This window comes from Colius striatus, chromosome 10, assembly GCF_028858725.1.
Source record: "Colius striatus isolate bColStr4 chromosome 10, bColStr4.1.hap1, whole genome shotgun sequence".
NCBI classification, from domain to species: domain Eukaryota; kingdom Metazoa; phylum Chordata; class Aves; order Coliiformes; family Coliidae; genus Colius; species Colius striatus.
In genome coordinates this window covers 23838223-23866137 of record NC_084768.1, presented here as the reverse complement: position 1 = coordinate 23866137, position 27915 = coordinate 23838223, and the positions used below count along the sequence as shown (strand labels likewise).

The window sequence follows — 27915 nt, the reverse complement described above, 5'->3', positions numbered from 1 at the left end:
ACACTGCTGCAACTCTGCTACATTTTCCTTCATCACTTACTCCTTTATTCCACACGTGTGGAATAAATCTGATAACCACATACTCCAGGCAGGAATAAAGACCTCTGATCCTCTAGAGCCAAAATACACAATAGAGAGCAACGTTTCCTGAAGGGAAAAATAAAGACATTTAATAATCTCAAGTCTTAGATTGCAGAGAGAGTGGAGCATCTGAGTCGGGGTAGGAGTCATCTAAAATCAGATACTATTCAGTACACACAGACAAAAGAAAACCAACTCCAATGTCTATATGAAAAAACATCCTTTAAAAGTTTGGGGAAAAGATTTTATTTGACAATAGGGTTAAACACCCAATCTTCTAATCAACTCTAGAAATTTGGAAGTGAGGGAGTTAAGAAACAACACTTATCCAACAGATTCTCTCATCTTTGCTGGCCCCTTTGGTTTGATCTCAACACAGTTGAAAGGTCAAAAGTGCTATTTCAGCCTATGAACAACCTGCAATGAAATTTGCATAAGAACTTTAAATCTTCCTATAAGGTTTATCAAGTTTTCAGACCATTTAACACATCCAGTAGCTTCTGTATGGATCACCTTTCTTTTTTCCACATTGACTTGATGTTGAAATGATGGTTTGCTCACTCTGTTTCTGGGGCTCTTAATGAATTTTCTACATTAGATTGTGTAGAAAAGGCACAATAAGAACCTGAGAGAAACTGGAGAGCCTTGACCATGATGTCATTCATTAACAGGGGAAAAATCCAAATGGTATCATTTTGATGGAATTCACTTTGGAAAACAGCCTTTGTACTTGCCATTAGAAACAAAATGACCACAAGGCTGTCACGATATGTCCCAATATAGCTACAACAAACACACCTTTCCCATTAAAATCTACAGGCCAATGAAGGTAAAAGGAAAAAGGGGGGAGGTCAGATCATACAGCACACGCCACAAGCAAAACTTACTTCTGCTTGTTAAATTAACTGTTTCTAAGTTGAGCTACTTGAGCTTCTTTGCATCTGTGTCTTCACTGACTTTTCATAGGGAGGCATGAGCAAAATGACCAGATTACAAAGATTTAATACCTTCCTCTTTGCTTGTTCCTTGAAGTTCCAACCGGAACCACTGTCCTGAACTGCTACACAGAGCTGTGTGATAGCAACAGGTGTCTTCAGCCAAAATATTTGATAACTGAACACTACACCATACATTTGTTTAGCATGTGTTTTGGAATCTGTCACCAAAAATGCTGCAGTGTTTTTACCAAATTAAGATACAGAAGACAACCATATCATCAAAGAGAAAGTTACTCTTCAAAACCGTATTTTCACATCTGTTTTGCTGGTCTACAACAATATGGAAGATTGTATTAAGAGTATTACACAGGTAACTAAGTTATACATCTTGTTTCTAACAAATGTTGTCCCACCAAATGTTGGTTATGAATCACTAATTAATCCAATACTGTCTGAATCCCATTTTAAATTTAAATATTTTAGTAAGCTGTAACAGAACATACTTTTTAGAAGGTGATATATTTCAACAAATAGAAAATTCCTTGAGAAATGTTTGTGCTTAAAATATGACTCCTGCATACATCCTTTTCAACTTTTATGCTCTAGTCAATGTATTATAATTGAGCTCTACTGAATTACTTTTCTAGTGGATAAATACTGTACACGCTGTAGTGTGAAGAGACATCATGTAATGTATACTAATTAAGCCATTATATCTGTACAGAAGATCATATCTGAAATATCAAATTAGCAGGAATTAAACATCTCAAAGGATTAATGAAATGTTATGGAGCCATTCACTTCCAGGTCAACAGGTTCAATTTCAGCTTAGTTTAATAGTTATAATGAATTTATGTGCTGGAGATAACAATTCTTTGCACCCATTCATAAATCTGGACAAGAACCCCTGACTCGTACTAAGAGCAGCAGACTTCAGCTGGCACAGCCAGAACAACATAGCCAGGAGTATTATTCTAGGCCTATATTTGGCATGTAGCCTTAGGCTCCACAAGATCAAACAGCACATTTACTGGATGGCTGCAATATGTGTAGGCAGGGATGAGGGACACCAGAGACACTCAGTCAGTTCTCTTTACAGATCTGCCAACAATTGCCAACCTCAGCAATAAAGTTATCACAGGCAGAACACTCCATTCTGCTTATCCCGATTCCTCTCTCAGCAGCCCTTGCTGAGAAAAAGATGGAGTGGGGGCACGGGAAAGAGAACTGTACCCAACTTTTGTACAGTTATCTTACAGCTAATGTGACAGTAACTACATAAGAAACCCTGATTTTGTGGTGTAATCATAAAATTGAGGTTAAACGTTTTTGAGATTAAATAATCACCATGTCAATAGGTTTAGGCATCATGTGCTTAGTGAAGTTGAGCAGTAACCAAACAATAACCAGTTTATACATAAGACAAAGTAATTAAGACAGAACTGCATCAAGAACAAATAACTGTATCTTCATCAAGTATGCATGAAGAGGTACATTCAGCCTCTGCAGGTACACACTGAAAGGTGATAGACCCTGTAAATGTAACAATCACCCAGAGCTGAGTAGTTTGATTTGCCATGAGGACTCTGGTTTGAGACACACAGATATTCTGCTTTGTGCTGCTGGGGGAAGCTAAGGAATCATTCAGAACACCAGAGTTCTAACCCTACTTTTTTCCACTCATCTGCAGTAAAGCTTTGCTAAAATCACCTTAGTGAGCTTCAGCATCTCCAAAAAAAAACCTGTTACAAAGTCCATCTCTGCAGGTAGCACAGAAAAAAATAGTATTTATGAGGTGCTTCACGCTTCAATCTAGAAATGCAAGTCATTAGTATCATTCCTTACTGCAGGTGACTAAACCACACTCTGCAATAAGGATTGGAAACTTAAAGAAGCCACAGTGTACTGCTGACAGAAATCCTGCCACCTCTGTTTCTAACCACACTTTGTGATCATCCTCCTTGTCTTTCAAAAGCTCTCAAGATCTGGAAAAACAACAAGGATTTTGAGCACAGAGAATGTTGATGGCAGTAAAGAGCTTACAACGGACTATTATATTGAAATAATTTTTCAACCACGGGTATTGAGATACTGACACCACAGTGAAAAACAAAGCTGTGGCAGCCTACAGAATACATGAAAAAAGCATCAAACTTACGGGATTGTTCTCTTTTAATAACTACAAACAGAATTCAAGAACAAAGTGCATTCTAACAGCTGTTTGCTTTGCTTTCCTAGCATTTATGCATTTCAAGTTAAAAAAAAACAACCCAAAAGTTCTAAGGAGGCATTTTCATTACAGGGCTGCTTTGAATGCATATCCTCTGCTTATGAAATCTCTCAACACTCCCACTACAGTAAATGCATTGAAATACAGTAAACTGTGTACTAGAAGCTTAGTCTTTCAACAGGAATCTGGGAAGTGCAGCACACACTGGTGGAAATGCAGATGTGTTTTCACTGATCTATCTTAATGTTTTTTCACTTCAGCCACTGTTCTCCCTCTTTTATGACCTGCATCTTTCAAGTACTTGAACTTTTCTGTTCAAGAAAGGGAAAATACTTTAAGAATTTAAGGCCCAAGTGCCCTCCAGGAGGTAGATGAGCAGAAGGCATTTTCTGTGTTGGACCTGAGAGAAGCAGAAAGCAGAACCCCTCCCAAACCTTTGAGAAAAATATTAGGGATAATTCAAGAAGTAAAGTAAAACCTGAAATTTTCAATATTCCATCTTGGACTTTTAAAACTATAGTGTTTCAGTGTTAGCATGCTATTGCAATACTAAAGTCACTTAAAACAGATGGTAAAAATATGAAATTTGTGTAGTTTCATACTTCATCTTGAATGCTATAAAAACTCTTCTGTGTTCTCCTTAGTCCTAAACAGACGCAAACATCAAGTTGCATGACAACCAGGATCTCTGGATAACAAAACAAGTTTTGACACTGCAGCAAGAGAGAGGCAGCAGCGTTGGGGTCTTGCCGTTGCAGTATAAACTATAATGTCCACAGGGAAATCTAAGCGGTGTGTTTCTCTGTTTACCTTCAGGTGACAATGTCCAAATGCTTCAACACATCACTGAACGTCTGTTACAAAAACTCCTGTCACTAAGAATAAAAATGGATGGATGAATAATGGTCAGGCTGGACATTCTGTCTCTTGCTAGGAGTATTGAGTAGAGATTTAAAAACAGCTTGTAAGCAATATGCAGCCAATCCAGACCTATATACTCAGACCTAGAATCATCAACATTACAGATACATCAACTTACCTCTAAATAGAGAGAAGGCAGGTAGCTACTGGTGTTTCTCAAAGGACTCTGGTCCATTGACTGAAGTCAGTAAAAAAAATTACTTGTTTTACAATCTTTTTTTCCCAATTCTATTTACTGACAGCACTGAATATTTTTTTTCCTTTTTAAAAGCCTGCATCCTGATTTAATGGTAGAAATATGGTAACGTCCGCCCCCATCCATATATAAAAAGAACGTTTCAAAATACAATAGACTGTAAAATACTCTGCATGTCCCCTTCCTGTAACACCTTACCACACACGAAATGGACATTTCAATACAACAACAACAAAACAAAAGCAAATAGCTTTAAACAGATAAAGGAATGGGATGTCCCTTTTTAATTTTCATTCTCTGCCACCTCTTTCTCCATCTTCTTGCAAGATCGACATTTCAGTATTTTCATCAACTGCAAAGCAAGGGTAACTCCAACGTGCAAATAAAGATTAACATTCTGGCTACAATGGCTAGCCCATTAACCTTACCTATATTGTGCATATTGGTTTCCACAGTATAAAGCATGTGGCTTTAGGGAGACTGGTGGAAGGAGAGGGATGCTCAATTTCCTGAACAGAAATCAGCTTTTGGGATAAGGTACAGCTGCAAAAGCTGTGCAGTCATGAAACTGTGTTGTATGTGTCTACTGAGTAATATATTTTCACATCAGCAATCACTCCTCTCCAAACGGGTACATCTAAATCCAATGTTACTGCAATAAAGTGCCCTCTGATGAGGCAGCTTGATCATTTAAAAAAAAGACACCCTTGAAAGCATTCCAGTGCTACAAACTCGGATTCTTATACAGTATTCTCCCAGAAGAAAGACTTCCTCGAAAATTATTTAACTCTTTTTTTAAAAAACTGAACTTTGTACAACCCTTTCAGGTTGCTTTGAAGGAAAATGTTGAATCAATCCATATTCTAAACTGCTTTAGAAAGAAAAAAAATCCCTGCACTAAATCCACCTAATTAAGTGGGGGTGTATCTAGCCCATAGGCTATTACTGCATCTCAGCTTAATACTTTTAAACATAGGGTATGTGGAACAGACGGTAAGCTCTCCTCATTATTTCTCAAATGAAGCTGAAGAGATCTAACTCAAATTGCAGGATAAACCAGACAACCTAAGTGATGAAAATTGTACTTTTCCCTCAGCTTTAGGGACACTTCTGGCTCATCCGTCCTCTTATCAAGGTGAGCCTGATAAAGCTGAAAATTACACTGTGTGACTGGACTGTATGAGATTATCTTTCCCCTGAGAAGTGATTTATTTTAGTAACTCTTGATGAATAAGACACTGTCTGCTCCAACATACTGCTCTTCTTGTGTGGGCATAGTTCCTTATTGCTTTGAGTGAGAGATCATATAAAAGAAACATAGAATATGAGCAGCTACATCTTCTTTATGGTTCAAAGACAAATTTCTGTTATAAGATAGACTTTCAGGGACCAAAAGTTTCATAGAAATTGAAAATTACTATCATTAGTTTGTAGGTTTAACCGAAAAAGTTACAGCCATTTCTTCTACTTTTTGAGGGTGAGGAGAATCCAGTTTTGGTTTTGAGAGATCTTGCTTTGTAGAATTTGGGATTTCTTGATCTTTAGACGATTCCAGGAGATGTTGCATGCTAAGTTTAAAAATGAGGCGAGGATCTGGTCCAGAAAGAGTTGGGCAATTGCAGCTCTCTCTTATTTTAAGGGCCTGTGAATACATAGGAAAACAAATCAAGCTCATTTAACTAGGAAAAACAAAGAAGGTTTCAGTCAGCGATTGGACTTTCCTGTAAGGTCTGCATTTGCACATAAAGCCTAATAAGTACAACACTGACTCTGAGTTGTTAGTGAACAACTCTTCAACAGAAACCAAGAATTCCTGAGAAGCAATGTAGCAGTATGGCAAAACAATGAGAAAAAAAATTAAGAATGAAAATAATATTCTCACAGTCAGTCTCTGAAAGAATGGATACTCTAAAAGGTACAGCATAAACAGACAGGAAGTGCTCCAAATATTTTTTGATACTTGTCCACCTCAGTACCTTTTACCTTTTAATTTACATTTACATGTAAATGAACATGACTGCCTCAAGATTAAAAAAAAAAGCCTGCGAATAATTGACTTCATCAGGTATGTTCTAGTATTGAAGTAACCAGGCATCTGATTTGAAAAAGGAGGGAAAAATCTCCAATAACGTAATGAACATTTAACTGTTCAGCAGAGAGATCCAGATGGTTGATCAATAAGTATAGTTAAAGTCCAGTTACACAAGTGATCTCATCTCCAAGAAGCATTTGGATACACAGTTTCAAAGCATTCTGGGACAGGAATCTCTCTAGAATGTAAAAATTTATATCTAGATAAAAAGGCTACCCCTAAGAGACCAAGCTTTAAGTTACTACTGCTCACTGACTAAGTGCCATTGCTTCCATTCTACATTACAAAGTAGAGGCACAAAGGAGCCAAAAAATTTCCCAGAGAATCAAGATCCATTAGCACAAGCATCAGATGATCCTGTCTTGTGGGCAACCTGAACAAAGTGTGATAATGGATGAATCTAATGTCTCAAAGGCACCACAAAGAAAACAATATAAAACTGATATAAAACTGTAAGTCAGCTGTTTTAAAGGATGCTTCGGTTGGCATTCATTTTAACAAAGCTAGACATACCTTAATTAGTTCCATACAAACAGGCAGCTCATTTCCAAGCTAACAATGGATACCACACAATTGTGTCCAATGCTGTACTTTGCAAGTGGTTGTATACAGACCTACTAGTATCCATGGATTCTTCTATAAGACTCAATTAATCAAAAGAAGGAAGGTCCTATGTACCATATGGCAAAATATTATATTTGAGATTTTAGAGGGTTCTGCATCTTTAAAGAGAACTAGTTTTTCAAGACCTGCAAAATGAAACACCAAAGAAGCACGAAGTAAAAAACTAGCTTGATATTTAGCATTAATCACTGGTCACTGTGGTATGGTCACTTTGATGCAACATTATCTGTATCTTGGCCTTAATTAACAGCATAAAACTGTGAGGAGATTAACATCCAGCTTAATTTTTAATCCTTTCATGGGAAAATAAGTTTAAACGTGTATTTTATTCCAGCTCATAAATATGGATTCTTGAAATCCTGTGATCAGACCTGTCCTGAGTTGTAGCCTGCTGCCCAAAACTAAGTTTGGCTGAAATATCAAATATTCCAGTGCACTTCTGCATAAGTATTTGTCCATCATTTTGAAACAATTCAGTATTCTTCCACAGGAAACACTGGAAACATCTTACTGCAGCAGATCTTAAATGACAGGAGTAGAGCTTCTTAACTCATTTCTTTGTATAAGGAGGTACCTAAACATAATTCTGCCTAACTTTACTACTGTAAACTGATACTTTGCTATAAATGGCTAGAAACAAATAAAATTTAAATTTAACAACTGGTGCGGGGAAAAGATGCACTCTAGGAACGTAGCAAGAGTTTCTCCAGCTGTTTCTTGCTGAAATGTAACATTCAAATTACTGGATACACAAGTCTGGATTACGCATGCTAATATTCCTCTTGTCTAACTTTACAAATATATGAATAAAGCTTTCAGTATTTGTTTCTCTACAGCACGATCATCCATGGAGTCACCAAATGTAACTGTACCGCTGAACACTTCTGCATCAGTGACCAATTAATTTCTAAACTGACATTTATGGCAAACCAAGAGTTTTGTCTCATTCTCTCCCAGAAAATAAGTTGTTGCAAGACTGCATTAATATCAAGCAGCATTATTAAAGGCAAATGGAAACAACAATTTAGGCTATATCCTGAAAAGGGCAATATAACACTCTTTTAAACTAATTTAGCAATTTTACATTGCTGCTTTTTATGACTATATAATTCCTGTCCTATTTCCATGGTTTCACTTACCTAAAATATTGAAGTCACAACAGCACAGGCAAAAAACAAGACTTCAGAGTTAACATTTTTACCCTGTGGAGGTCTTTGCATCTTGCTAGACATAGAGGTGTCCAAGGGAGTAGAAGGAATCTATTCAACACCATCGACTCACATGGCATTAGAATGACTGCAGTTATGAGAGTGGAAAGCTATGTTGACATGTCATCTCACTGTTAAAGACAGCCATGACTACACACTCCAGTGAAAGTAACCTTTGTATGTACATGTATGTGACTCCATGCAATATTCAACCCTAGTTACAAAGTGTTCTTTCCCTGGCTCGGTTGACTGTTGCTGTTTCGTGTTTTTTGCCAGTAGCTTTGTACTGTCATTAAGATGCCACTACAGGCTGAAAAGCTGACAATATAATTTTTCCTGAAAGATAAAACAGCTTAACATGGTCAGCTGTACTGTACTTGCAAAATCACTAGCAACTTCAAATTCAGCAATTTAAACATTGCTCAAGTAAATTGGTTTTTGACAGGCTGGGTAAGAGAACCAGTAAAAGCATTCTTAACAAAGCATGTGCACATTGAGATTATATCAAGAACATGTTTCATTGACTGTTTTTACTGAAGAGAGTTCTCAATAAAAGAGGACAGAAGTGAGACCAGGTTAACTAGCCAGATTCACCTGAAAACTCAGAGTACTTTAATGCTGTTCTTTCGAGGTTAGCCTTAAGTGAGAAGTACTGTTGTTCAGAATAAGGACCACCTGCATGCTTCTGGTTCAGGAGATCTCAAATGAAATATCAGAATTATCACTTGTAAGTTACAAAGGTGAAGCTGTTTTTCTTATCAATGCAATTGCAGGCACCTCCTGCAATGTGCTGGGAGGGTACCGCATAAGAATTAGAGAGGTTTGCTTCATCCTATTTCTTTCATACAAAGCCTACTAGGAGAGACAAATACAGAAACAAGTAATTTTTGTCTCTCAGTACTAACCCTTCATGACTGTTTCAAATACCAGGCTAATGCATTTTGACCCCTTATAGTCTTTTGGAGAGCATCCTACCTCTCAGGTTGTCAGCTCTCTGTAAAACAGTCACACCATTCTCTTGTCTGCCAAGGGTTACACTCTTTTGTGTGTTGCCTGGGACTACCTTGGCAAGGCTGATTTATGCTCTGACCTTGCAATTCTGACAAAAACCAAGAAACAGCACAAGCATGTTTGGGTGGAGGGGGTGGGAGGAAAGTTTTCATATTGGAGGAAGCTAAACAAATGCATCTTCAATATCCAAATGGCAGCAAACTGAGGGATAAGCAATAACTACCCTAATAATAAAAACATAATTAACAGTCAATGTGGATTTAGGAAGAACAGATCTTGCCAAACTAAATTAATCAGTTTTTCTTTGACAATTGACCTAACAAACAAAAGAGAAGCAGAAGCAGTAAAAGTAAGTAACATATCCCCACTTAGTATTACTCCTGAAATGATCTCAGCGTGGCATTTCCACACTAAAGAATGGGAAACAGCAGTTCCAGTGAATCAAAAATGGAATATGAGCCAACAACATGATGCCAAAACAGCAAATGTCACGTCAAGATGAATTTTTGTGTCAGAGGCAAGGCTCCGCAGATAACCTTCTGCTTTATTCAGCGTAGCTGAGACTTCAGCTGAAGTGCAGTGCTCTATTTGAAGAGCATACTAGGAAATAAGTAGACAAACCAGCAAGTCAAAGAACATCAAAATAGAAGGTTCAGAGATGAACTAGAAGATCTTACAGCTTCCCTCTGGCACTACACATCCACAGTTGTTCTCTCCAGAACAATGGTCAGCATCTTTCCTGCTACTTAAAAATTAAGATTCCTTTTTCTGAAAATAACAGCCGCAGGCTTTCCTCAAGCACCTCACCATGTTCCATGGGGGAATTCTAGGACAGTTCAGTTTCCTATTTAACAGTATAGTCCTTTTTCCCAGTTTACAATCCAAATGTCTCCCAAACATCCCCTAACAGGAAAATCCTTTAAAAACAGTAATTTTTTTAAAATTTCCTTTACTTCCTTTCTAGGACAGCATTATTTTGTAACTGCTTATAGCTTTCTTATTTCCTCATTCCTCAGCTTGGCTGTAGCTTCCAACCTGTTCAGAAAAACAGGTGCAAGATCTTTGATTGGATTTGCTCCCTGTTTTAATTATGTGGAAAGAGAATCTCTGTGATATTCCTGCGTTAATTTACATTTCCTGAGACTAAGTTACTTCATTGAGACATGGCATTTCATTAACTGAACAAAAATTCTCACATATGATTGCATCTGATTGTGAACTTGCTTAGAAGTCTGTGTGGCCTGAGAAGTACAAAAACTTGTCCTATTTCCTATTATCTGGTCTAATAATAGATATTGTACTGTCTTGTAAATCCTTTGAGCTTCAAACCATCAGCAATGCTCACTATGGATCTGATACTGACTCTTAAGAAGTACAGTTTCTTCACAGATTAAAAGGCCTTTTTGAAACCTGGCTTCTCTTCCTGGGCTCTGAATATCTAATGACCATGAATATAAGGTAAACACACTGTTTTAAAAGGCTTTAAATATGTGAACAATGAAACAAAAACAAGCTGATATTGAACAACAACAAAGCCCTGAGATTCCCTTTAAATGCCCAAGATCTGGCTTCTACAAGGCAGCTCTGATAAAGGAGAGTCAACAATTCAGATAAGCTTCCATAAACACCTCTATATGCTTGCTTTCATTTTTATTCTGCTTTTCTATTACCAACTCCACTTCTCTAGTGAACTTCCTTAAAAAACAGAGGCTTTTGGCTCCTGCTTTCTAATCCTACTCTAAAGAAGTTAAGGTAAAAGGCAAATGAAAACATCTCCTCCTCAATTATCTTTTGGGAGAAAATTTCTTACCCTCTACCACTCGGGGAAGTGAAAGTGGCTATAAAAAGATGAAGGTTGCTCCATCTGCTACACTATAAGAGGTAAGAGAAATAATATGATTGCCAGTTCTACACAGTTGCTCAGTTATTTAACGTAGTTGCTCAGTCCTGGGGTAGAACATAAATAGTAATTTATTTCACTACCAATTTATAAGCTAGTCAATAACTGTATAAAAATAAAGGATCCTGAACCTTTATGTTCAATCTAACTAAAATTGAGGCTCCACAAGAAGTGTCATTTTCCATTCAGCTGCTCTAATGAATTAGAAAATCCATTAAAATGGTGTTTCAATCTGGTTTTGCAGAGTGCAGAATTTGTGTATATTAATTTAAACTATTCAGTCTAGCCAGGCTCCAATCTTCTACCCCGAATGCTGATCTTAATTTATGACAACATTTAGAGTATTTACTGCATTTATTCTCAGTCACAAAAATCTGGTTTTCTCCTTTGAAATCAGCAAATACCTCAATGTTTTAGTGGTCTCTCTGCCAACAAATCTTCAGCTGTCTCTGGAATTAAAACTGCTTGAGATTGAAAAAGACTTAAAGTGACTCAGAGTTTAAAAAAAATAAAGAATAAATTGTCAGCTGGTTATGAGAAAGGGAATTTCCAAACACAGTTTAGCTTGTTGAAAAATAATGTTGTTGTGAAGTGCTTTATTTTTAAAACACAAAACTATGCAGAAAAGCCCACGTGCTTTTTTTTTTTCTGTAGTTAAAATCTCCACTATTTAAAGCAATAGTAAACCAACTGAGATTACTAAAGCAATTCTCTATTTGACAGCCTAGAGCTAACTACCAGAACAAGAAAAACAATAAAGATAGTTTAAGCATCGAACTTCAAAATTGGCATCCAAAACAGCAAAAAATGAGAAAAGAATGGATGAGACCTGTGATACTGTCACATCTACATCAGGGAGGCCATTTAAAAGCAAAGATACTACACTTTGATCAGGAATCAGAAAAGAATCACCCTCCCCCAGCAAAATATTGCATTTTACTTGTCTATCTTTATTTTTATCTCATTTAAGAAAACCTTTAAGATCTTTGTAACAGAAAATTCCTGTAAGAATAAAGAGAAATACAAGCATAGTGGCTAAAAGAGTAGACTGTCAATTAATACCAACCTGATCCTCTAAACCTTCCCATGAGAAAATGACTCGCTACAACGCTGCTCACCTCTGGGATAAGCCGGTCTAAGTGCTCAGCTCTGTTTTCATGAGAAGGGTGTGTGGAGAGCCACTCTGGTAGCTTGGGCTGCCCTTCAATGGTTTCTGCTAATTCCATTTGCTGCCAGAATACACTGCTTGCTCTTACATCCACACAAGCCTGAAAACAGAAAGGAAATGTATACATCACTTTATTTCTAAAGTAATAAAACACACATTCTAACAGATATCAAATTACAATAAGACATCTTAAATTTTCAATTTCCAAGGCCTGTTTAGATGGTTGTCCTCATACTTCACAGGAAAGGGCTGTTCTAAAGTATCTAAATGCAGTAAAAAAGTCATCCAAATAAACACTGGATTTGTTCATTTTAACATTTATCTCATTCCACTGATCCTAAAAACCTTACACTTGAATTAAACAATTCAAGGGAAAAACAGATTCATGATTTCTGGGACATGCTTGTTCTTAGAATAAGCAGATGAGTGTTTTAAAGTTGTGTTGCTAGACACAATACAGCAGGACAATAAATTAATCAATAGGTAAATTTACAGAATGAGTTTGGAGTAAAAAAGTCAAGTGATTTAACTTCATACTTCAATGTCTCTAAAAATGAATGGCAAAGGCTTTTCTGGAAGTGAACTGCCTTTTTATATTGCCTTTTTCAAGGGTGATCTTTGTCAAACACAACAGGTTCAAACAGTCATTCTGCAGGACTAGGACTCTCTTCTCTCTTTATAGAAGTATAAGTTTAACCACAGAAACTCATGGACCATTGACTAATAAAGGCATTTGTGTATCACCAACAGACTCCTTTACATACTTGTGCTTAAGTGAAGGGAAAAAAAAAGAGTAAGATTTCTTACATTAATTTTCATTGTTTACAAGAAAAACAGATGAGTACTCAGAAGGTAAGAAAATTACATTTAAAGAAGTGGTGCTTTATCCTTTGAATTTTTTTCCTAAAATTATTATAATTACTATTAATATATTGTCTGTACAAGCAGAGAAATGCTGAAGTACATTTTGCTCATTTCTTTCTGCTATGAACCTATATTTTCAGTATTATAAAGCAGCGAGTACTCGTGCAGCAATTACGCTTTTTCATGGATCATATTATTCCTTTAGATGAGTTTAAACTACAAATGCAATTTCAATCCCACAATTATTAATATATCATTATTAAGAAAAGGAAATTTTCCTTCTGAAATATTAACACTAGATGGTGCTGCTCTCATAGCTATCCAACGCTTATCTAGATTTACTGTACTTAGCTAGAAATGAAAGAATTGGTTTTGTTTCTTAAACTTAGAATTAAAATCCATGGGGACAAAAAAGTGACCAAAAAAAATAACATAAAAGTGCTGAGTAATTCCTGACCAATTTTTTTATCTTTCTTTAGCAAATCCACATTATTTTTATGTCTGTATTTAGACTAAAACTTTAAATACTAAAACAATATTGGTATATGTCTTAATTATAAGCAAGCACAGAAAATATAGTCACAGTATCAAAAAGCTCTTTACTGAATTCTTATGAGAATAGATATCATAGATGAGAATATTTTCAGTGCACTACAACATAGTAAAGCATTCCTCAGAACTTGGTGAATTAAATGAAACAAAAATGTAAAGGGTAATTTAGATCTTTATATACAATTAATTATATCCTGCTTACAGAAGCTCACTATTTGACATTCTTCTCTTATAAATATGTAGCTTTTTCTTGTTATAGTATTAGACTACACAGAAAGTATACTGTGTAGTTAATAATGCACAGCTTTACAAACTTCATATTACACAGAATGTAGCCAAAATGACTTTGTCTTTCCCTAGAAACTGTTTTACTTTCCACTACATCAATCTACATTTCTTTAAACATTTGAGAACTCTTCCCACACACAGTCTACCTCTGTGTGAAATGTGAAACTCCCTCTGATTATAATGGAAACTGAAAAAGTCTGGTGAGTTGCTAATAAAACAAACAAGTTGTAGTTACCTTTGCTGCAAACTGAAGTCCCACTTTATCAGCTTCAGCCTCCAATGTTCTGCTGTACGGTCTATCAAATATAAACTGCAGAGAAGCACATCAAAGCTCTGTTCCTTGGTTTTGAATATGTACAAAGCTAGTGCACTGTACCTATTTTTCTAACCTCTCCTAAGAATTGGTGTTTATCTACCACGTTCACATTGCATGCCATCAGTATTCATTTCTTTAATGTAACTCTTAATTTCATCATATGTAATTAATTCATCCTGTATTCAGTGGAAATTAATTCAAATTATGCATCTTTTCATAGCCACTCTCATCACCCAGTCGCACAACATTTTGCAACAACCAAAGGGTCAATAACAACTTGAAACTAGAATTTTTTCACTTTGCTCTTTTATTTGCATGAAGATTTTTGTTGTAGCAACTGTATGTAAACTTAAACTTTTATGACCACTGTCTTAAAACCTTTATGTTCTATTTTGTATGGTAAACAGCCCACAGCACGGAATGCAGCCATAAACATCTTCGTGCAGTAATCACTCCTTTGTCATGATTATCTCCCACACAAGGTGCAAATTGCCCTTGAGAAATCAAACTAGAATACATAAATCCAACCAGCTCCCCTTCCACTTTTCTAGGGTATGACATTGCATTAACACCCACTAAGAGATAGTGGCAGTTTTCTCAAATGGTTAGTCATATATTCCAGGATCTTCTGGCTTATTAACTCATGTAGATTTGGGCAGCCTTGCCCTAGCATATCAGGTTATAGTAAATGTAAATCGGGACTTGTTAAAACAACCTACTCCTGCAGAGATAAGGAGTGTGTCGCAACATTCTGGTTTAGGAATCAATTAGGAAATATCTACTGAATAATGGAGATGTGCAAAGTTAGTGAAGAGAAAAAGGTCCTCCTTATAAGTTTCAGAAAAAACAAAAAAACTAAACCACAAAACAGTTAGAAATTAAGAACATCCACAAAGTGATCCAATTCCTTCAGCCAACCAAAACTGATAGTCTACAGGTTTTTTTAAAGCCAAATATGCTGGTTTATAAGTAAGCATAGATGATTGATCTAAAACTGAAACTATAAGATAACCTGAATCTCTCTGAAAGCTTGGGCTATCTCACAGTATGCTTTTAGATTATAAAGTCTCAGCAGTGATCACATAAAAGGGTCTTGAGGAATCTGACATACAACACTATTCATTTGCTACTGAAAAATCAGTTGTTTGTGAATGTGCCAGAAAGAAAAAGTAGATCTTCAAACTCTGAATTAAAATCCTTATTGAAATTGGACATAATGAAGAAGACTGATCTGATGTTTTCAATCAATTACCAGAGTTGTGTGTAGGTGTTAAAGAAAATAAAGTTCTAGGTAAGCAGACTATCCAAAAATCACCAACTTCCATGTGAAATAAAAATCTGATGGTGTGAGATAGACCTCATATATGAATATGATAGGGAACAAGAAGTACTGTATCTATACATACTAATGTGCAAGACATGAGCAAAACTCAGTCGTGCTTTATGCTATTCCATAGCATAAAGTTGGTACGGTAACTGCTACTTGTAAACACAAAGGCAGCATCTTTCATTTTGGATGTATATGACTCAGTAACAATCGTGAATGAATTAAAGAAAAACAAACCAATTAGTTTTGAAGGAAATTCCAGAACTTGAGCTAACATGTCAAAAGGCCTACAAAAAGCCACTGGAAATGACTTGTCAATAACAAAAAATAAACAGTAGTCAGTAGGTAAAAAAGCTAAGCTTCTGAGGGCATAAAAGAAAAACAAATGCTGAAACAGAGGCAAGCACTGCAATGTGATTTAAATAACCCTTTCACAGAGGGGGATGCAAAAACTCTAAATAGGACAATATAGAAGAGGAGGAAAAGAAATATCCTGAATAAATGTGCAGAAATATTAATTTTCACATAAGCACAAAGGGCAAAAGTTGAATGATGGAAACAAAGAGACACTGTACTCCTGGATGACTAACAGAAACAAAAAGTTCTAGAAGACACCTTTCATATACAGGATGAAAACTTTGCAAGTATTAATCACTTATTTATTCTACATTACATATGGGTACGTTTAATGTTACTGAAGATGAGTTTGACCACACTTTTATACCAAGACATTACTGTACAGTATCTCAGTTAGGATTGAGCTTTCCTATAATATACTAGGAGCTTAAACTCAGATCCTACTTGCAAGCACAACTCCAATCCATGGTGCCAAAATACCAGTTGTAGTTAGCCTAGAAGAGGAGAAAAGATGCTGACAGGGAGTTAAATCTTGCTGTCTAAATTATGAGCAGTCTCAAGATTGATTCACACTTTGTCTTTTCCAAATTCCACTTTTCAAAATGCTGGCTAGCATTCATCAATGTATTGGTTCCTTAGCTACTTGTAGAAATATCCAAGCTCTTTAGTGATAATTTATGTTCAGAATCCACACATCTACCCATTAGCATAAGAACTACCAAAACAGATTGGTTGTGTTTAATTTCATATTTTTTAGGAAACCAGAGGAAATCTCAGGAAAAACACATAGAGAAATCAAAGAAACCAAAGAGCTTTTTTACTCCATTTCAGATTTGAGTTTTATGATGTAAGCAAAATTTATTTTAAAAACCCCACACTTTTAAAAAAAGAAATTCATCAGTAAATGTCCAGAGAGTCAATTAGATTGCTGAAGAAAACTGTCACCACAAAGCTTCTGAATTATACTTTATGAGAATATATGCTGTCTAAAAAAAATGGGTAAGTTTTATTATAGTATGGTTTATACTTCAAACGAGTGTTTAGATTCTCAATTTTCTTATCTTGGAAGCCATTCTTGTCACTGACTGTATTTAAAGGACTCCATGTATTTCTTTGGATTTACTAACAATTTAACAACTACTCAAAATAAAATCATAGCATTTCAACAAATACAACTTTAAAGGGTAAATATTCCAAAAAGAGAACGATATAACTTAATTGGCACGCAGGTACTCAGAGCCTGTCTAGCTAAATCCATTCATTTAGGGAGGTCTAAAGCTCTTGAAGATGACAAATGAAAACAGATACTAAATTAAGCAGATGTAGATTTATAAAAACATATTTCATTTTAAAACATACTCTATTAATTTTTGCTTATGATCTTTCTCCTCTTGCCTCTTGCCCCAAACATACTATTTAGTGGTACTATGTCCTCAAGACTAATAAGTTTTTTCCATTAAACTCAGGAAAAATAACACAAAATGTTGGTCTTACCTCCTGCAACTTGCTCTGAATCCACTGTCCAACAATTGCCAAACTATCACGAGGACAGATGGCCCAAATCATAGTGAGAAATATGAGTGATAGAAAATCCAAGAAGTGAACCAGGCTGGCTTTCTCTGCCTGCAAACAGAAATTGTCCCATATTCATTTCTTACTGTCTGACATTTCTTTAGAATACAACAGATTTTGGAAACATTTTACAAATCATTGTTTTGGTTTTTTTTTTTTTTTCATTGCAGCAACAGGGCAAGCACAAGCTCCCTTGCTTGCAGAAAAAAACCCCCTCAGTTGGATACAAGGTACTTCAGTCTAGAATCCACACCAACTGCATAAATACGGCCAGAAGAAATACATTTTTATCACCTCCCAGTTTAAGAGATTCAAAGCTTTAGATGAGATGATGGCACAGTCTATTAAAGTATATCCACTCCTGGAGATATTAACAAGTGTCAGGGTAACAAATGGAGTTGCTGATTGCCTTCAGTTCCTTATGTTTTTGCTATTAGGAGGAGGGGTATCTGCAGACCAAGTACTAAATTGTTACTATGAGCCATAATCCACCTGTACCGCTACAAAAAAAACACTGTCAGACTTTGTGCTAACAGTGACTGCTACAGGACTTCTGACTCTTATTAAGGATATACTGTATCAGAATTCTCTCATTTCAAACTCAATTTTTCGTTAATTGTAAAGAGTCACACTGAAAGGTTGGTTGGTAGTGATATGAAAAAAATCTTAAAGTGATTAGAATTAACTGAAGAATTTTAGATAGCTTTCTTTAAATACCTACCGCGTGTTCCAGCACAGCATGAGCTATCTCGTGTCCCAAAATGAAAGACAGCTGATGGATATCAGAAACTGCATTTAGCAACCCAGTGAAAACAAACACTTGACCATTCTGTAAACAAAGAGAGAGAATGAAAATCACGTCAAAGACAGAGAAACAAAATGCTGTTTCAATATTACTAATCATTTTTGCACCGGGCTCAACTTACTGGAAGCACAAATGCATTTATAGCTGGTTCATCTACCACATGGATAACCCATTCGAGGGCTGAGACCTGTGGGATGTCCTTGTTACTTTCAGATAAATGACCAACAACTCTCTCCACAACCTGATAGCATACATCTGTCTCAGGTAACATTTTGCCTTTGAATTCCTCCATCCACTGAAAAAAAACATTAATTGATTGATATGCAGAATAAGCTCACAGTAAATTACTAATTGGTACATTAACTTAGTGGCTACACACAACCTAGTTACATCTAAGTTTTAGTACATTTTTCTTTCATGTAGCCAAAGCCAATAGAGTTCAGGCTTTCAGACCCACAAGTAAAGGATTTAAAGGAAGTAAATTGACAACAGATCAAAAATAAGATAGCATAAACTTGGTCCTACAGGCTCCTCTATCTGGCTTTTTTCCTAATAAACAGTTAAGTTTAGCATCACAATTTGGTAAATCCCTTTTTTCTATAGTAGCTAGCAACAGGACAAGGGGTAATGGGATGAAGCTGGAACACAAAAAGTTCCATTTAAATGTAAGAAAAAACTATTTTACTGTGAGGGTGACAGAGCAGTGGAACAGGCTGCCCTGAGGGTTTGTGGAGTCTCCTTCCTTGGAGGTCAAGACCTGCCTGGACATGTTCCTATGCGACTTGATCTAAGTTGACCTGCTTCTGCAGGGAGGTTGGACTAGACAGTCTCTAAAGGCCCCTTCCAACCCCTACCATCCTATGATTCTGTGATTCCGTGTCCCTGTATTTCCACCTGAATCAATAATTTTGCTGTATCTGTATATTTCTATTGTAATTTGTAAGGCAGACAAATTTGTATAAATGACTGCAATTTTATCTTTGCACTTCTTATCTCTCATTCTCTATCAGACAAGAATACAGTGACGTTTCCATACAGTTTATCAAGTTTCACTGACTTTAGAATGGAAAGTCACAGAACTCAGTCATGAAATTAGTGCAAGTTTAAAAGAAAGCAACTGAAAAAAAATTAGCTGATCCAAGGAAAACAACGGAAATGAATGCAGGTGCATTCCATACAAACTGATAGCTTAGAAGAGAGGATTTTAAACAAGTGCCAAAGAATGCTCAAATCAGCACCGAAAATGAGACAGATCTCAGAATATACCTATTAGCTACACTTTTATTGCTTCTACCAGATTTCTGTATTTCTTGTTATGTTACAATAACACACTTGAAAATATCTGCTACATGCATGTAATGTGCTTTTTAACTATTATGTGCCCCTAAGCAGTTTCCTTTTGGAAAGGGAACTCTTAAAAAGGATGGGGACAAAAGGATGGGAGTAACTGATCGGGGTGTTTTGTAATAATCTTGAGCATGAAGTTAAAAACTTATCAAAGACAGCCCGAGGTTTGTTTGCCCATCTCATTAACTATATTTCATAGCTTAAAAAAATAAAAGAGAAATGAACGGTTTTAGAGTATTTTGAATGTTTCTTTAAAATCTTACCATGTCATACTCCATCTGTGACAGTTCCCTAAAATGCTCTTTCCCAAACACCAACAGTCGAGCACGCCCAGTGATGGGTGTCTCCTCCAAGTGAGTAAAATAAAACATGACAAACAAAACTCCAAAGCTACTGACACCCAAGAGTATCTTCCACTTATTTTTTCTTGCACTTTGTTTTAAAAGTTCCCGTTTATTAGGAGGAAGTGCCTTCCACCAATTTCTTATGCTCCTGTAAGATACAAACAGTGTTAACTCAGGACATAGTTTAAAAGGAATTAGTTAGTGTCTGCCCCTGCTGTATTCTATTACAGTCTCACCTCAAGTAAGAACTTATGAAAAGTTATATTGTAGCTGGTTTCTACTTCACTCCATGTCTTTCCTTCCACAGGAAAAAGAATGGGTTGTGGTTCATCTCCTTCTATCACAGTTAAATGAAAAGAGCAAAAAGTACATCTACCTTCTCTGATAATGGAAGTAATTTCTTGAGCAAACTGTCAGTCTTAGCCACAGTCCTACAAAATTCTGCATGTATATTAAAACAGTACAAATACACACATTTTCCACAAACTCATGTACACAACTTTGCATAATGAGATCTTACACTAAGAGAGGAAGTAAGATAGTATTTTACCTTCCAAGAATGATAGCAAGTAACTTCTGAGCTGGCTTAACAATAATCCAGAAAAGAGGAACTGGTGCTGCCTGAAATGATGGTGATGTGCGAAAAGACCTGGTGACCTGAATGCTCCAAGCAGAAAAATGCTGTGGGAGTTTCCCTACAGAACCGATCTGGAGGGATGTGATCTTCTCCTCCAGTGTCTGAGAAGACTGGGAAAAAAACCTTCCTGAAATGTGATGTGCGTTATTGTATAGTTGTGTATTTGGGACATTCAAAAGACAACTCAGTCCTTTAACAGTGAAGTTTCTACAGGAGTCAGGGCTTCCAGTCAAAAAACAGTTTCTAGTATTTCCAATCAGACCCAGTCCTTGGCATTTGTCTTGTGTGCAACTGACTTGAGTTTGGCAATATCCTGCATAACATCTCTTGAGATTATTACACTTCTCCTTGGTCAAAGAAGCCAAAGAAGAGAAAAAACAGTTCCTGCCTGGCAACTTTAGGCGACAGATGACATTCATAACTTCTGTGGTTGGTGATCCTGAAACAAATAAAAAAAATGTTGAGGTATTAAGAAAACCACCCAAACACAAAACTCTGAAACGCTACTTCATTTCATTTGGACAGCCACCATGTATTTCTTTGCCAACAGTTGCACTGCACCAAAAAAAATAGGCCACAGGTACAACTGCCATGGATTTGACTGTGAAAGAGTCAATGTGCTAGATCACTGAGAATAAAGTGTGATTTTTTTTTTTCTTCAGCTTTTATTACCACCAGAGCAGAATGATAGTAGGCATTCCTTGAAGAAGACACGTGTACATCATCACTGTCATGTGCTGGCCTCCTTCCCACGGGAACCATACATGTGCACTGAGGAAAACCAGGACCTAATGAGCATTTTGCTAATTACTTTGTTGTTGAACGAAGGATGCGTATCTGCTGCATCCAGACCAGAAACAATGCGATTTTACATGATGAGACCAAGTATCATCCTGCCGGTAGCCTCTGACAGCGAATGAGAATGGAAACGCCTTCCCGCCCGCTGGGCAGGGCAGGGCAGGCCTCAGCACTCCGCCACTCCTGCCCGACGGGCCCAGTGGTTGTCATTTGCACCCGCTGGCTCTAACCCTGGCCTCCGCTTCTCTCCCCACACCCCGCGGGCACCGCCGGCCCTACCCGCCGTTCCCTTTTCTCCCTTTCTGGTCGCGGCCTGACGCCCCGAGCCGCCCTTGGGTGCTGACCTCGGCTGCCAGCCCTCAGAGCCTGGCATCCCGCACGCGAGCAACCCCCGACCTCGTGCTGGCGCGACTATCGTGATATTGGCAGGCATGGGGGAAGTGGGGGAGAGACAGACGAGTCACTCTGAGGCGCCAGCCCGGGGAGGCAGGACGGAGGGAGCAGCTCTGGACGCCATAACAGCTGGACGTCCTGCGGAGCTGCTCCGCGAAAAGCCTCCTCCACCGGGCTCCCGTACTCACCACCGCGAGAGGCGGAAGAGGAGGGGCCAGAGCGGAGCGATGCGGTGGCGGTGTCGCTGCCGGGCCGGGGCGGAGGGCGGGCGGCAGGACGCCCTGCACCGCCCGTCAGGCAGCAGGCGATGGCGGAAGGCGCTGAGGGCGCCGTGTCTCGCGCCCCCTCAGCGCGGCCCTCACGAGGCTCCGCCCGCCGGCTCGAGGCGCAGCGCGCGACCTGACGGGGCAGCCGAGGCACCATGTAGTGTCGCGTGGGGTTGGCCCTCACTGCTGTGGCCCCGGACAGGCTGTCACTACGGATATAAAGCCCCTTCGGCCTTCAGAGCTCTTAAGCCTTGGGCTTGCTTGCTGCTGTTTCTGAAGACTTGAAGTGTTGAGGTGCTTCCATGCAATAAGAGAGAATAGGTGAGGCTGCTAGGAAAGAGAGCAGCCAGCTCTGCTGTGTCAAGGCGTCGATGTGGAAGTGATATTTGACTTTTCCTAAATCCAAGAAAGTAGCAAGCTTCCAACCTTTGGCCTACTCGTGTCCAACAGAAGTACGTGGTAAATGATGTGTTGTAAGAAACAAGTTATTTCCTGAATGAAGGGGTGAGGCCCGTAAATGTGAAAATATGACAGGGCAGCCCAGGCTTCATAAAAGCCCCGGGGCTTTGCATGTAATCAAAGACCCTCTCATTGTGAAAAGTAAGGAAATCTTTGCCTTTAGCAATCACATCCTCTGTGTATGTACACAGTCAAATATTGAGATAGTCATTAGTCCATCCCTTTTTATTACCGAGGCCCTCATCTGTTACAGTTCTTAAGCTCTGATATCTGCTGCAAAGGAAAATACACAGTGACCAGTTACTAAGTCCAGGCCAAGAAGCAGCCTTAAATAGTGATAGGTAACAAGTCTGTTTTCATTAGATGGGATTGCTTCACCTGCCTCACCTCCATTATCTTAAGAGGCATGAAGATTTAAATCTGTCAGTCAATTTGCATGGCATTAGTTTTTGTGACTGTCACCTCCAATCACAAGGAACAGCTGAGCTGTAGCAGATAAAAAGCACTTTGTCTAACCTAAGGCTTGTGTGTGCATCCCAGCTGTCAAAAAAATGAAGAGCTGAGATGGAAGCTCTCATGACTGCCTCCTGATGCTTGAAACCCTAGTTTCTTAAGATGCTGTATTTGCTTGCTTTTCTGATCTTTAACTAGAATTCTGTTCTTAAGCAAAAACATTATTTTTTTTTACCATTTCTTGTGTGGAGTATTGCCATTTCTTCCACCTCACAGAGTCTCACTTTATTTCAAGTCTGCTTAAAATGTTCTTTTTTTTTTCTTTGCATATTTCTTTTTGCTATCACTAATTTTTACAATAGCGCTATTCAAATCTATCTGCATAGAGGGTATAAGAGATATTTCTGCATTCCTGACTCACCTAAATTCCTGTTAAACTCGGTAAAAGTTTTGAGTGTGCAAGGGTGAGAATAAAAATTGTTCTATGTTGTGCACTTCTAAAGTCTCCCCTAAGTGGCAGTGCTTGTAATTAAAACTTCAAAGCAGACAAACAATAAATATAGCACAGGTAATTAAAGAATCTCTCTATCAGACACCAACATTAAATGTCTCTCTGTGAAAATCTGGTAAACAGTTGAGCAACTGAAGAGTTATAATGTGGTATTTTTCTCTAAATAGACACACACTGAAGAGAAAAAAATCTGATTACTTTATTACTTATGGCTTCTCTTAACGATTGCATTTTAATGTATACATATAACTTTTCTGAACAAATAAGAGAGAAAGTTCTATGCATCAGAGAGATAGTTTAAGACTTGCTTTGTAGCTGTATGCTTACTAGCCTAATTTCCTTCAGAAAAAAGACTGCCATTCACATTTCAGAAGAGCAGAAAGGAAGCTTCTGTGCCTTAAAACTGCATAAAATCTACTTTGAGGTCATAAGTTATATCTAGGTTTCCTGATGAACCCCAGCATGACACTAAAATTCATTGCTGAAAAACTGATCTGTAAAGTGAGTTCAGATTGTGAAGCATTTTAACAGGTTTTTTTTTGCTCCAAAGATGAAGTGCGTATGAAACACCTGTGAACTCTGTACATGGTAGGATGGAGCTTACAGTTACCTGTCCCCAGCTCTTTGCAATTCTCCTAGCTTCTAATTGCATATAATTTCTAACTTGCTTTTAAAGTAGATGGCCTGCAAGAAAACATCATTGAAAGTGGTAAATATCACAGAATTCTTCTGCTGGCTCTCTAAGATGAAAAATTTGTTTGGAGAGACTGAAAAAAGGAAGCATTAATTTACTTTCTGCACTGGAGAGATTTTACCTGAGTCCTTTGGCAGAATTGAGACAATTATAGAACTTATTTCCAACAACAGAGAAGAGCTCATGAAGACGGGAAGAAAAAAGGAGAGCTCAGCAGACCTGTTCTAAAAATGAGTATGCCTGCACCACACAGAGCAGTGGCTACAGCATAGCCACATCCTTTCTAGTTGTTCAACTTGGCTTTTCTGGGTGCAACCAGACGAGCAAAAATCCTGAGATTTCTTGTTTCAAGCCTTACAAGGACAGAGGTTTACTTAAGTAATTTTTTAAAAGGAGCTGAGAAAAGGTTGGCTGCATATGCCACCTCTGCTGTTGGGCCCACAGAAACATTTTCTCTGTCAGTCTTTCATTTAGATAATTCAAAGTCTCCCTAATTGTTTCTGTGGCACTTGATTTGTGCTGGAGTAGGACTGTAAGAGTGTTATCCCATGGGGAACAGGGATTGTCATGAAAATGAGAATCTTGTCAGATGGCATGACATGTGTGAAATTTAAACCAGATAAATCCTGGTACAAGGAACTTTGTTAGAACTGCTGAATAAGAACTGTAAAAGTTCTGGAAGTTGATTTTTCCTGCTCTGTTAGCAATTTTAATAGCCTAAGATTATCTTTTTAAAAAAAGCAGTAATTGCAGTACTTAAAACCCTGAGGCAAATCAGTGGAAATTCTTTGGAAAGGATAATTTTACCTGCATGAGGAACACTGTTTAATAGCATTAACTGGTCCAATTAAGGAGAAGTGGAAGAAGGGCCAATTTCTTTCTTCTTTAACTGTTCTCTGAAAAAAGGAGTTTCAATATGCAGGCAACAGAAATGGGTTCATTTTTTTCTAAGGTGTTTTCCTGAGGTTTAGATATTTTAAGAACTGTTCGAAGGATCTTGTCTCTAGTTGTCATCAAGTGCTTAACATCACAGACATGCTGGTGTTTTACCATCTAAATAAGGAGTTGAGTGCATTTATGTGGCAGGCATTTTGTTTCACATCCTTAACCTAATCTGGCCATAATCTCACTCTAAACATCTATAAAGAGATTATTTGTAATTGGGAGAAGATGGGACAAGAAGAGGATCCTTCATTGTTCCAAAACAGCAGGTTTGGGCTATTTTACAGCTGATAAGAGCTAGAGCAGTCTGCTTGAGTGCAATGGAGGACTGGCTGTCACAAAGCTTTCTCCAGGGCTTGCCTGCTTGAATTTAACTGGTGATATGTGTGTCTTTAAGTATAGGTGTGGGAAGGGATGTGTGTTCATACACCACTTATTTGCAAACTAATGTGGGGATTTTGATTCAATATGTTTGAGAATACATACTTGCATATATAAACAGGCACAGATTTTACCAGGGGGAACAGAGGAAACAGAGTTAAGAGGGTTTTAGTCCTTCCATGAATTCTATCTTTCATTTCCTTGCTGTATTGCTGGCACTGGTTTTGGCACTGTCCTCAGATCTTGAGTGGTTAAAGCAGTTTAAACCAAATTTTAAAAGCATAGGCTTTTAGTAGTGCACAAAGGTAATAGCACTGCATGGGAAGGGGAGCGCCATTCCCTTTAGAGTCATAGCAGAGACAAGATTTTTTTCCTCTGCCAGTGGTTATTTTAACCCTAAGGCAGCTCTTCACAGCTGAAACTGCAGCACATAACTTAGGCAGCAGATATCTAATTCATTAAAGCAAGCATACCCTCTGTTATCTAGTAGGTGATAGCACAAAGGCGCTTTTTCCTGTCAATTATGGGTTTATTTCTGTAACTCATCCTGTACCTACAGGATCTACTGCAAAGTGTATAAAACCTAATTACTTAAATACAAGAGCATTAAATCAGGACGATGGAATCATCAAAAGGATAACTAGAAATTTAAGTTAGAAATTTCTAAATTAGAATGAAGAATAAAAAGCATTTTAATTTTGCAAAATTTGAAGCTGGTAAGGAGTTAATTTTCTCCTTTTCAGTGAGAACATCAGCAGTGGGTAGAAAGTCAAACAAGCTGAACGTCATGGACTGTTAAAGTGAAATACTTGATGTACCATATGAAAAAAAGGTATTAATATATAGCCTGAGAGGGAGTATGATGAGCACAGCAGGAGAGAAATGAGGACTTAGCAGGAGCAATGAGTATGTTTGGTTTATTAAAGTCCAGTAGCTTTATACAGTAGCTACAGTAGCTTTATATAGCTTTATTTTTGTAGAATGATCTAGTCCAAAGAGAGGTTCTTTGGGCTCTGTTCTGCAATTAATCTTCCCATTCTTTTGATTAATTGCAGACACGTACCTCATTGCTCCTATTGAATGACCCTAGTGCATGCCCAGCCTCCTAGCAGCATGCAGTCTACTGCTGCTTGATTCCTAGAAAGGAAACAACTGACCACAACACATGATTTTCATGGGACAGTCCTTCATGATTACTAAAAATATGAATGGCACCTCAACAGCCTCTCTTCTCCATCTCAGCTTCTAAAAAGAAAAGCAGGAGCCAAAGGAAGATGCTGAAACTGTTACCTGTTAAGATTTTTTTTCATCAGTCAGTTTTGCATCTTCTAGTCAAAATGATGCTTACATGTTTATATTCTAATATAAAACTTCATCATTCACCTTGAAAATATTTTTATGACAAAAATTAGGAGAATGCAGTGATTTTAAAAGAATGTTGAAAACCACAGGACATCTCAGAAAAGATGGTACATCTCATGATCTCTGATGGACAGACAGCACCAGCTTCTCAAACACACAGCTCTGAGCAGCTTTGGGTAAATTAAGAAAATGGTTCAGCAGTGTACTTGGAAAAGTTCATTTCTCATGCAACATTTCATCAGCACTGAGGGCTACAAAGCTCTAGATTGTTAATTTAATCCATTTTATAAAAGCCTAATGGAAAATTGTGTAGAGTTAGGCTATGACTTCCTATGACTTGGGGAAATTCAGCCTGGATATTAAGTTCTCGCTTTACCTTCTGTAGGTACTAATGTATATACTTGACTGAAAACCAACCAGCTTGGACATGTTGCCATAAGACACACAGAATAAATTATAGACCCTGCTCTAGATTTTCTTTAATATATTAATATTGCTGATGCAATTGCTTAAAAATCTAATTTTGGGGAAATGAGGTGCACCCACCTAATTCCATGTACCAAAAGCCCAAATTTTTCCAGCAGGTAAATGAACAAGAATGAGGTTAAATAGAAATGGTGTATGTTGAGCTAAAAAATATTAAACAAACCATCTCTCCAGCCCTCAACAGAAAGTCTTTTCTATATAAACAAAGGCAGAAACAGAATCAAATCATCTTTCCTTTTTGCCCAGTATCCCATTTATTCAGTAGAATCAGAGATGCATATTTAGTAGTTCGCCCTAGAAGTGGGTCATTTCTGACTGTTATTAGAATGACAAACTAGTAGCATTGAAAATAATTAACAGAATTAAAGAGCTGACCCTACTACAGGTGTGGT

At 37.6% G+C, this 27915-nt stretch overlaps 1 protein-coding gene across 3 annotated transcripts; it reads right to left on the bottom strand.

Moving 5' to 3' along the window:
- Positions 1 to 264: 264 nt before the first annotated feature.
- Positions 265 to 22274, bottom strand: OMA1 (OMA1 zinc metallopeptidase). Of its 3 annotated transcripts, none has more exons than XM_062004110.1 (9): positions 22158 to 22274; positions 20692 to 21217; positions 20061 to 20289; positions 18572 to 18745; positions 18367 to 18474; positions 17568 to 17696; positions 14309 to 14383; positions 12320 to 12469; positions 265 to 6008 (listed from the first exon to the last, which is right to left on the bottom strand). In XM_062004110.1, the coding sequence occupies exons 2-9, from the start codon at positions 21195 to 21197 to the stop codon at positions 5790 to 5792; spliced, it is 1590 nt and encodes a 529-aa protein (XP_061860094.1). In that variant the 5' UTR covers positions 21198 to 21217; positions 22158 to 22274; the 3' UTR covers positions 265 to 5789. The 3 variants fall into 3 exon arrangements, with proteins under 3 accessions (XP_061860094.1, XP_061860093.1, XP_061860095.1); XM_062004109.1 differs by lacking the exon at positions 22158 to 22274 and adding an exon at positions 21921 to 22148; XM_062004111.1 differs by lacking the exons at positions 18572 to 18745; positions 22158 to 22274 and adding an exon at positions 21921 to 22148.
- Between the last annotated feature and the right edge of the window lie 5641 nt (positions 22275 to 27915).